This window comes from Chelonoidis abingdonii, chromosome 1, assembly GCF_003597395.2.
Source record: "Chelonoidis abingdonii isolate Lonesome George chromosome 1, CheloAbing_2.0, whole genome shotgun sequence".
In the NCBI taxonomy this organism is placed as follows: domain Eukaryota; kingdom Metazoa; phylum Chordata; order Testudines; family Testudinidae; genus Chelonoidis; species Chelonoidis abingdonii.
Window position 1 is genome coordinate 258,242,116 of NC_133769.1, and position 12,096 is coordinate 258,254,211.

A 12,096-nucleotide genomic window follows, 5' to 3' on the forward strand; every position below is an offset into this window, starting at 1 on the left:
GTTCAGAAAAGGGCAACTAAAATGATTAGGGGTTTGGAGAGGGTCCCATATGAGGAAAGATTAAAGAGGCTAGGACTCTTCAGCTTGGAAAAGAGGACACTCAGAGGGGATATAACAGAGGTATATAAAATCATGAGTCATGTTGAGAAAGTGGATAAAGAAAAGTTATTTACTTATTCCCATAATACAAGAACTAGGGGTCACCAAATGAAATTAATAGGTGGTAGGTTTAAAACAAATAAAAGGAAGTTCTTCACGCAGTGCACAGTCAACTTGTAGAACTCCTCAGCTGAGAAGGTTGTGAAGGCTAGGACTATAACAGTGTTTAAAAGAAAACTGGATAAATTCATGGTTGTTAAGTCCATAAATGGTTATTAGCCAGGATAGGTAAAGAATGGTGTCCCTAGCCTCTGTTTGTCAGAGGATGGAGATGGATGGCAGGAGAGTGATCACTTGATCATTGCCTGTTAGGTTCACTCCCTCTGAGGCACCTGGCAATGGCCACTGTCGGCAGACAGATACTGGGCTAGATGGACCTTTGGTCTGACCCGGTACGGCCGTTCTTATGTAGATCACACAGGCACCATGTGTATGCTGTTAATGGCTGGAGCAACCAGCAAGACTTTTGGATAACTGTCACCTCCCAGGAAGCAGAGGGCTCTCTCCTCTGTGCTTGGTCATCTCAGTAGGAGTACTCATGTGTTTCATGTTAAACACATGCTTAGGTGCCTGAATGAACCGAGGCCTAAATTATTTTAGTATTTATTAGAGATTAACTTGATTGCATAGTTAAACTGCTCATATCAAGTACTTTTGCTTGTTGCTCTTTGTTGCCAAAGCAGAAATGCTGGAATTAAAGACAATGTTAGTCTAAGAAAAATGAATCTGTTAATAAAATTCCTAATTAAATAAATGAAGTTGTTTGGTAGACATGCCAAAAATTAATTGTGAATCCAAGAAAAATTACTGCCTGGCAAAACTGAAAAACATGTTTAATGTATTTTTATAAACAATTTCAACTATTAAAGAAATACACTAGGACAGATGAAGCAGAAACAGGCTTCTTTGAATACACCAGATGTGGAAAAAAAATTAGAGCAATTTCATGCTTATTTCCTTATCCCTTAAATTCTTGCAATTTCATATCGTCAAAAAAAAATTAGGAGTGTAACTGAAGGGAGAACTATAGATCTTTCTCTGTCCATTAAGGAAACTGCTGTGCCTCTGATTTGCATGCATTTGGACCAACTGCCAGATACCTCTGGAAGTAGATGATGGTTACAACTCCTATTAATACAAGTTTTGTGTATGAATTTAGGACTAGTACTCCACTGTTTGCAGAAAAGAAAAATATTTTTGCCATTTTTAGGTCCTGATCCTGCAAAGTTGCAGAGCATCCTCAATTTCTACTTACTTTACATGGGAGTTGAAGGTGCTCAGCACTTTATAGGATCAGGCACTTATTACCTATAAAATATCAGGAATCTTGACACAGAACAGTAACCACTGTAAAAGAGAATAGAAAACAAAAAATATTTATTCTCTCAGAAACATTTCTAAACACCTAATATTTCAGTAGCAGATGTTTTCCACCTGCTTTTGCACCACAATCTGTTTTCCCCCGACACATGAAACAGCAATATTTTTCTGTCCTTTTACATTTATATTTGTTATATTGTTATACTGAATACACTTCACAATTGAGTCAAACATTTAAAACAGTGAATTTTATTTTACATTAAGCATTATTGCTGTTAGCAGAGGTTAAACATATGACTACCACAGTGGATAGAATTTTGTACTCTGGAAAGTACAGACATCAAAAATTATTTTGCATGTTTTGAAGGGATCCAGTGTAGCCACAATATTTACAGTAATAAAAGCTTTTAAATTTTATGGACCAAAAACACCACTCACAGCACACAAAAATGCAAAAACATGTGTGCAAAGTTGCACTATCAAAGTGGGATTCTCCCCAAGCTATAGTTGGTTTATTACAATAAATAAGTATGGCTATGAGAGTACTTAGCAATTGTGGGTTCATTCCTCAAATGAAGTCATTTCCACAGACAAACCCAAGATATTTAATTTCTAGCAGATGAATCAGAGAGGTAGGGCCAGCCAGTCTGGGATCACTGTTGTACTCTGGGAAATGTGAGAGGTGTGAAAGCTATCAAGCTTTCCACTTTATACTCTCCTTGTGAGGTGCCTAATAGTTACTCCTGGGGAAATTCTGAGTCATTGTGCACAAGCAGAATTTATGTGCTACGCAGAATTTTTTTCCCTGCAGAAAGGTGCTGCAATTATGCCTTTCGCCCATCAGGGGCCACTGTGGCAACAGAACAGAGAGTAGCTGCTCCCCAGCGAGCTCCAACTGCAGATAGGGAAGAGAACAGGCTGTGTTCCTCATATCACCCTCCACGTGGGGCCAGGTCAGGAGGCACAGGGTATGTGGGGACAGACACTGTGGGGCACATGCGGCTGCTCTGGGGGGGTCACAGACTGGGGTTCAGAAGGGCTAGGGGGGAACAGAAACATTTGGTTTGTATATTTTACTAAAAAAAACCTCCACAATCTACAGTGAAATAACACAAGACCACAAAAGTGAGAAGACTCACAGCCAAGATTCCTACAACAATTTTACCACAGATATTAGTCAGAAAATGAAGGGATTCCTCCTTGTGCCCTGATGTGACAGGAATATTAACTGTCAATTTTTTTGCATTTCTGCTCTTGTAAACCCCTTTCCCCACACATTATGGAGTCTGAAATGAATTCTCCCATCCATGTACATACTAAAAATATAGTTGAGGAACAAAATTTCACAACTGTGCACATACATTGTGATGTCAAGCTAAAATACACTGGACCAGATTATATGCTGCTTTACACTTTGTGTGGTCATTTATAATATGTAAAGTGTATGAGTGAAAAGGAGCTATAAATTTAGAACTGGTAATTCTGAATTGATAGCATTATATATCTATAAGACCTTCACTTTGCATGTGTATAAATGACCACATAAGGTGCAAGGCAGTGGAAATTAGGGATATTATGAACTTCTGGATGATCAAAAGTATGCTACCCTATCAACCCCAAAACAGCCATTGTCCTTTGGAAGCTCTGCAAAATGTGCTCTACTCTAAGGGTCTTAGGTGCTTTTCAAGAGGTACTCAAAAATGCACAGGATTGGGCCCTTGGACCTTGTCTACAGGGGACACTTTTTCAACATAGCTTTCTACACTATAATTATAGTTATAACTAAACTAAAAGAGTGCATCAACACTGTTTTGTGTGAAGTGGTTTAAGCTACTTCTTTTGTGAATTGTAGCACTCACACAGTATCACACTTTTTTGAAAAAAGTGAACAGCATTTTGGGCAGGTATCCCAGGATTCACTGTTCTGTACTCAGTGCAGTATGGCCTGCTTATTGTGTCGAACTGTGGGATATCTACTGGGCCTCTGGGACTTGGTGTCAAATTCCAGTGATTCCTTCCACAGTACCCCAAAACTGGTCTGGTTTTCACTAGCTAGTCATTTTCAACTGTTTTAGTTGCAAACAAATTTTCAAACGGCTATCAGGCAGCATGGAACACCATGATGCAGACAATCACTAATACAAACAGAGTCCAGAGGTACTGTTAATCATGCAGGCAGATGCTTTTGAGGAGAAGGAAGAATGCCATCACTATAACCACTAAGATTTCACATGGATACTGCTAGAGGAGGAGGAGAATGAAACCAAGCAGTTACTTCTGCATGACATTTTACTGGACTGGCTTCACTTGGCGGAGCACTGTCTCTGGGCCCGGCCAGCCACCACTGACGGTAGTCCTGGTATAACCAGCAGTGGAAGTGGAAAGGCCAGTTCCCTGCAATCTACACAGAACTTACCCTAGAACTCCAGTGCCAAATCACTAATATCATAGTTCCTCTCAGTGTGGAAAAGTATGGGGCCATTGTCATCTGGAAATCTGCCTTATCCAATTGCTAATGGTCACTAACTAACCAGTTTGGTGTTGGTCAATCAACTCTTGGGGCTTCTGTCATGGAAGTGTACGCTCCCCTCCAATCTTTTGGGTTTTTTGCTTTGTGCTGGGACCCACTCATGAGGTCAGCAAACCTCTTTCTCTCGTCCTCTTTCTCTTCCCTTGGTGGTTGACCAGGCACTCAGCTACTGATAACGCTCCTCTCTATGTGGGCCATGCCATGCCAGTTGCTAGGAGAACAGAGAAACAATAAAGCAGTTACTCTACCAATATTAGCCATCATGCCAACAATGATAGAATGTTATTTCTATTATCTACCATCAAATTATCAATTTTGGAATTCCATTGTCTGGCCTGGCATGCTAGAAGATGGTAAGACAATTTAAGTTATTTTGCCTCAGATCAGGTCAGATCTCTACACCATGGTGTAAAGATACCCTTTAAATGACCCCTTATACAATTTTTAGGGGGTGAGAAGAATGGAGAGTGTGGTTTCCCAAGGAATAGGCTAATAATTGCATGTACAGCCCAGGGGGCTGTCCTTAAATGGGGAATATTAGCCTGAGGTGTATTCTTAAGATGCAGAGATGGGTCCTGTGCAGAAAGGTAAAGGGACAACTTAGAAAATATGCAACATGCTACATGCCTGGATGGTGCCCCCTCAAACTGTTGCTTAATGGAAGGGAAACACTACCTAGATGGGTGGCCCTAAGAAACAAGCAGCAACTTGTCAAATGCTTGCCAAACTAGATTGCTATCTTTGCCTACAATTCTCATTTATCATACCAATGGATGAGAGCAAAGTGTGCTATAAAAAATATAGAATTTTGCAGCTGTGAGGCATGTCCTGTTAACAATGCAATGGGTTTAGGAATGTAATATACTGCAATAAATGAGTGCTTGATGAAAAGATCCTTTTGTAACACCTGCAAATCACAAATACTTTACAGAGTCTATGCAACATAAAAGACTTAAAACAGCCTCTAATCTCAAATGGCCAATTTAACATGTTTAACTTTACATGTATGAAAATCTTAAGATCTAAGAAAGCTCAGGGCAATGACAAAACTGAGGGCTTACATGCATTTTCTATTGGTGTATTTCTTGCTTTTTGTTTTGCTACAATAAAACTGACTAAGATGCAATGTATTTGTCTTTTTAATTTTTTTTTTCACAGCTGCAGGGCCACTATCTTTTTCAGCACCACAAGAATGACAAGAAGGGAGAGGAGGCAGGAGTGATTGAGGAGCAAGAAGCATCAAGCAGCATGGGAAAGAAAGGGGATACATGTTTTGGGCATGGAATTAAGTATTTTTGGGATTAAAAAATCCACTTTTAACTGTTGAATTTTCTGTCTTAGGTGCCATTTTGAGCATGCTGCAGGAGCTGGAGAAAAGCCAAGCAAGTGGAGGCCAAAGGGTGCTGCGTAGGGGCAGACATGTCCATGCTCTGTTGTGACAATATCTGCCAGACATGACAGGGCACAGCCAGTATCCAGACGAAAGTTTTCCAGATCCCACTAAACAGGCATTAATGGGACTGACAACTGCTTAATACTTACTGGATGAGGTCCACTCTGCCATATTGTCTCTGGTTGGGCACTGGGGAGGCATCTCCGGCTGACTGGAAGGAGTGCTGAAGAAATCTTGGTTGTCTAGAGGAATCGTCTCCTGCCTGGGAGTTCAAGGCTTCCTGTGGGGTTTCTGAAGGCATGCCTAGCTCACTGTGGATTGTGGCCAAACGGTCCAAAGTATACTGGGGTTTTGTGGTGGCCTCTATGGCACAAATCGGATTCAGTTCTTCATAGCAGGTGTATGAACTGGGATTTTGATTTGTCTTTGGTGTTTTTGTAATTCTGCTGCAGCACTTTGGAGTGGCACTGGCATGTGTCCTGAGAGTGCTCCTTTTCCTGTTTTTGATCTGCTAGCCACTTATAGATCTTTGCATTTCAATGACTGCTGGAAAGATGAAACTGAATTTGCTCCTTTTAGATGGGCTTGGGGTGTGTCAGCAATGAAATCATTGGGAGATAGCTAATCAAGATGACCCCTGGGCATTCAAGAATGCACATGTAACCAGACAAACCAGTCCAATGTGAAGCAATGAGTGTGGGATATCAGTGGGATGACTACCTGAAGTAGTACAGTTAATTCAAATGGGAATGCATCCACATGAACTTTATAGCAGTATAACTCATTCAGAAATTGTGTTATGTTGTTACCAAAGCAGATTAACCGTAGGAGTATAAGAAGCAAAATAAAGGAAAAAAAGATTGTTTATGTGTGGACACAAGGCAGCTCATGTCAAAAAACTCAGATATACCAAAAACAATTTCCATGTACATAAGGCCTAAGTCTCTGTGGAGACATAAGATTGATGACTGAGCACAGAATCTGAGTACAAACGTAGAGGGAAAAAGTGCCTCTCAGTCCAACCCTACAGACCATTAGTTTACTAAAGGGTCAAAGAAGCATTAAAAAACGTCTGACATCCCAAGAAACAGATGTCAGAGTCTTCAGTGTTAATTTTCTTTATTTTCTAAAAATTATGTATTCACAGATTTCAACACCTCAAAATGTAGTAACCAAATAACATTTGAAAATGCAGCTTTATTTTCCTGTACTTTTTGCTTTACTTGTCAACAGTAATTTTTAAAGCAGATGAATTTTACAAAGTGATTTAAGTGTGCCCTCATCTTTCTCCCATCAATACAAAATGCCTCTTCAGAGATACATGAAAGGAACAGCAGTATCAGCAAGTCATGAGGGTATTGCAAGCCCTACAGCTGAGAAAAAAGTTCACACTAAATAATTTACTCAATCTATTTAGTCCCTTTTTCAACAAGTGCAACATCCATGAGCAAAATGCAACTTTTTCCTCTTTTAAGTGCTATTCACATTTACTTGACAATTTTGATGGTCTGGTGCTCAATACTCAAAATTAAAGCTGTGTTGGTCACGTAAACCACAAGGCAGTGTTTCTGTTATACACTGCTACCTTGATATTAAGCCACCCAATATAACACGAATTCGGATATAACGCGTTAAAGCAGAGCTCGGGGGGGGGGGGCCTGCGCACTCCGGTGGATCAAAGCAAGTTCAGTATAACATGGTTTCACCTATAACGCAGTAAGATTTTTTGGCTCCCAAGGACAGCGTTATATCGAGGTAGAGGTGTATATGTTCTGTTATTTCTATATTGGAGAGGACAATGGTTACACAGAATACGACAGAGTTTGCAAAACCCTCACCAGAGTCCTGGCACATAGGCAGTTAAATAAGCCAGACAAAGATCAGACGGTAGCCTTCACAATTAGGTCTTTCTGCATGAAAAATATTTATTTGCAGGAATTCGAGGAAAGAAAAATAAACTTTAAATCTATGACCTGCTTTGAGTTGCCTAATCTTTCTAGAAAAGATGGCTCTCTATGGACTTGTACGCCAGACTGCTTGGAACATTTCCTGGCAGATAGGCAAACAAATCCACTGAAAACAGAGAAACTCTTTTAGGAGATGGTTTCAATCTGTCTTTGTTATTTTTCCATTATCTACTGGAAAGGGCAGCACAGGCTGAACAGGAGTCCACAGAACATCCCACTTCAACACATGAAGGCACTTAAGAGTGCTGACCCATTACAGATAGAGTGTCCTTGAATCCTTGTCTTTTTCAGTATCTGACAAACTCCAGGTTGGCATATGAGCAGCCTAGACTGACAGACTAAATAACTGAACGTAACAAAACTACTCTACATTAACTTACAGTAAATCTATCACTTAACTAATTAAAACTGTCTTGAACTGATTCAAATAAAAATTACAAGTCTGGAGCAACCACACAAGTGAGATTATGGAAAGGAAATTTGGCAGTTGAGAACTATTTCCCCTCTTTGTAGCCTCAGCTGGTGGTTCAATGTCTGAGGGGCTCAGGACTACAACAGTTATTGCCAATAAACAGTTCGAGGGTTATAACCAGAGGTGCACACATGCCTTTGGTATGGATCTGCTAGAGACAATTCTCTAAGAAGAAAAGGTCAGATATGCACAGCTATACACTGCACACTCTATTAATTTAGGATACATATCCATGTACAATTGCTTCATGACAATTTTAAGGGTGCTTGGGTTGCATTAAGGGTACATTTCTTCCCTTTCTGAAATTTGTTTTGTTAGCCAGTGAATGCTGTCTTAACATTTATGGCACCATGCATATTAAATACATATATTAGCAACCTCAATTTATATTCTTTATTAGTTAACTTTCTTATTTTGTTTAACTATTTTTGAAATTGTTAATGAAATAATTAGTAATATATTGGATGTTAGCATAGATTTTCAATGAGTCTTAGAGCACTGGGGAGGTTCCAGAAGACTGGAAGAACACAAATGTGCCAATTTTTAAAAAGAATAAATGGGATGACCCAGGTAATTATAGGCCTGTCAGCCTGACATCAATCCTGGGTAAGATAATGAAGTGGGTGATAGTGGATTTGATTAATAAAGTATTAAAGGATAATAATATTATTAACGCAAATAAACATGGATTTATGGAAAATAGATCCTGCCAAACTAACTTGATACATTTTTGATGAGATTCCAAGTTTGGTTAATAAAGATAACAGAGCTGATGTAATGTACTTTAAACTTCTATAGGGCATTTGACTTGGTATCACACAACATTTTGATTAAATAAATAGAACAATATAAAATTAACATGGCACATATTAAATGGATTAAAAACTAGCTAACTGATAACTCTCAATATGCAACTGTAAATGGGGAATCATCATTGAGAGGGTATGTTTCCAGTGGGGTCCCACAGGGATCAGTTCTTGGCTGTATGCTATTTAACAATTTTATCAATGATCTGGAAGAAAACATAAAATCATCATTGATAAAGTTTGCAGATGACACAAAAATTAGGGGAGTGGTAAACAATGAAGAGGACAGGTCACTGATTCAGAGAGCTCTGGATCATTTGGTAAACTGGGTGCAAACAACAATATATGTTTTAATCACATCTAAATGTAAACATATATATCTAGGAACAAAGAATGTAGACCACGGATCAGCAACCTTTGGCACACGGCCCATCACGGAACTCCGCTGGCAGGCCGGGTCAGTTTGTTTACCTGCAGTGTCTGCGGGAAGCGGTGGCCAGCACATCCCTCAGTACGCGCCGCTTTCCGCAGCCCCCATTGATCTGGAACAGCGAACCACAGCCAGTGGGAGCTGCAATCGGCCAACCCTGTGGACGCTGCAGGTAAACAAACTTGACCCGGCCCGTCAGCAGATTTCTCTGATGGGCTGTGTGCCAAAGGTGCCGATCCCTGATGTAGACCACACTTACAGGATGGGGGACTCTACTTTGGGAAGCAATGACTCTGAAAAAGATTTTGGGTCATAGTGGTTAATCAACTGACCATGAGTTCCCAATGTGACACTGGTCAAAAGAGCTAATGCAGTCCTGGGAGGCATAGACAACGGAATCCCAACTAGCAGCAAAGCAGTTATTTTACCTCTATATTCGGTACTGGTGCAACTGCTACTGGAATACTATGTCCAGTTCTGGAGCCCAAAATTGAAGAAGGATATTGATAAACTGAAGAGGATTCAGAAAAGAGCCACAAAAATTAGTAAAGGTCTAGAACACATGCCTTATAGTGAAAGACTCAAAGAGCTCAAACAATTTAACAAAGAGAAAGTTAAGAGATGGCTTGATTACAATCTAGAAGCATCTACATGGGGAACAAATATTTAATAATGGATTCTTCAAAAGGTATAACATGATCCAATAGCTGGAAGCTGAAGCTAGACAAATTAAGACTGCAAATAAGGTGTAAACTCCTAAAGGTGAGAATAATTAACTACTGGAACAATTTAACCACGGTCATAGTGGGATTCTTTATCACTGACAATTTTTAAAGCAAGATTGGATGTTTCTCTAAATGTTCTAGGAATTATTTTGTGGCCTGTGTTATTCAGGAGTCACGATACAGGAAGTGTTATTCAGGAAGTCATTTCTGGCCTTGGAATCTATAAATGAAAATAGGATGCTATCCTTGAGTGCCCAGATGTGTAAATTTAAAATTAGCTTTTTGTGAACATCCATGTGAATAAAACTTGATTGCCTGAAAGCCTGTAGAAAGCAACAAGGTGTGAACAATGAAGAAGTTAATTCATTTTAAATTCAAATGAACCCTTGTGGAAAAATGGCTGTAGTATTTGCCCAGCTCAACACACCAAGAAAGAGAATAAGTCACACAAGGTGTACATGAAGTTTAGGAAGACATCGTTCTACTTCACCAGTGAAAATAGTTTATAATATATATGTACATACTACCTACCTAACTAAACCAAAAAAGATAAAGGCTTCATAGACACAAAATATAGATTTGTTATGTGACTACGCTCAGGGTTCCTGAGGCCTTGTCTACACTACAGGGAAAAGTCGATCTAAGCTACACACTTTGAGTTACATGAATAGCGTAACTCAAGTCGACGTAGCTTAAATCTACTTACCACAGGATCCACACTACACATTGCCAACAGGATACCCTCTCCCGTCAACTCCCCTTACTTTTCTAGATCTGGTGGAGTACAGGAGTCGACGGAAGAGCAAGCTGCAGTCGATTTAGCTAGACCCGCTAAATCGACCACTGATGCATCGATCACCGTGCATCGATCCTCCACTAAGTGTAGACAAGCCCTTAGTGAAATAGGTTGCTTACAACCTCATTGAAAGTATGTCTTTCCTTCTTAGTGCTGACAAACAGCTCCTCCTCACCTGGGATCAGCAGTGCAAAATTCAAAATAATCGTGGGCAGGTAGCGGATGTAGCTGCTCTTCCAGTTGCTCCTTGGTTAGACTAGGAGGAAGCCGGCGAATAACTACCTATAAAGTAATATAGTTAAAAGCGAAGCCTCATTTAGTACTAATCTAAATATTTAAATATTGTCAAAACAGTAAACAAACTGCATTCAATCTTTCTGAAAACTCTCCCTAGAACTACGAATTTCAATGGGATCCAGTCTTACCATATACTCCTGCACTAGGATGCAGTTTCTGTCACATACAAATGAGGGAATGATAGCTAACACATGTAATATAATTGTAGGACAACTAGAGAGTTTAGAAGCAACTATAGTTAAGCTGAGTATAAAACACATTAACAAATTATGTAAAATCAAATTAAGTCACTAAATATATAAAATGCAAAATTCTCTCTGTATAAAATGATTTAACATGAAGTAACTTTCTCAAAACACTTTTGTTGCAAGAATAATACATACTATATGTGATCTAATGTCTTCTACCATTTAATTCCATAAAACAGTTAGGGACACAATTCGCATGAAAAACACACAGCTGGAGTGCTGTCAAATGTGTAGAGCAGGGAAATGAGAGGTCACCATTCATGTGTTCTGTTCCCAGCTCTCACTCACTGTCTCACTTTAAGCAAGTCACACGGCCTTTCTGTGCCACAGTTTCCCTATTTGTACGGAATTTTGTAAGAATTGCTTGTAAAGTGTTTAGATGAAAATTATTTTATAAAAAAATAATAAAGTTGATGTTGTGGTGCTTTGCAGGGACTCCTTCCCCGGGGGCAAATTCCCTACTCCTCTGCCACAGCATTTGTCATCTTGATTTTTAACTCACAAAATGTGACCAAGCAAGCAGATTTGCACTGATAGTACTTGTAACTCAAATCATGTTTCAAAAGTGGATCAATATCCCTATTCTTGCTTTGCAGATGGGCAAACTGAGGGACCGAGACTGCTCCAACCACAAAACACGCTGCCTGCTAAACATTATGTGAAATCTTTGGAACATAAAACCTACCCCCCATTCTGGGTTGAGTATCACAAGACGTCCTAGAACCTCTGCCAACCATTCAATAAGGTGCCACCGTGGTACCCCTGCACCACCCCAAGCCCCTGTCATCCCTGTCCCCGCCCCTTCCCTGCTCTCCCACCCCACGCAAATCCCCCTCACGCCTCCCCCCCTCAGGAAAGTCCTCGCCCTCCATTCCCATGGGCAAATCCTCCCCCTAGCAAACCCCACCCCCTCCCCCAGGCAAATCTCCCGCCCCTCCCCACGTCCCTCCCTC

At 40.1% G+C, this 12,096-nt stretch overlaps 1 protein-coding gene across 5 annotated transcripts in view; it reads right to left on the reverse strand.

Annotated features, from left to right (window-relative positions):
• Window positions 1-12,096, reverse strand: part of UPF3A (UPF3A regulator of nonsense mediated mRNA decay) — a 53,874-nt gene that overhangs the window by 41,401 nt on the left and 377 nt on the right. For all 5 annotated transcript variants that reach the window (XR_012654951.1, XR_012654950.1, XM_075061402.1 and 2 more), the window contains exon 2: window positions 10,774-10,880. Coding sequence is in view for 3 of the 5 variants with exons in the window: in XM_075061402.1 (XP_074917503.1) it covers window positions 10,774-10,880 (107 nt within the window). In the remaining 2 variants the exon portion in view is untranslated. The remainder of the gene's footprint in view (window positions 1-10,773; window positions 10,881-12,096) is intronic.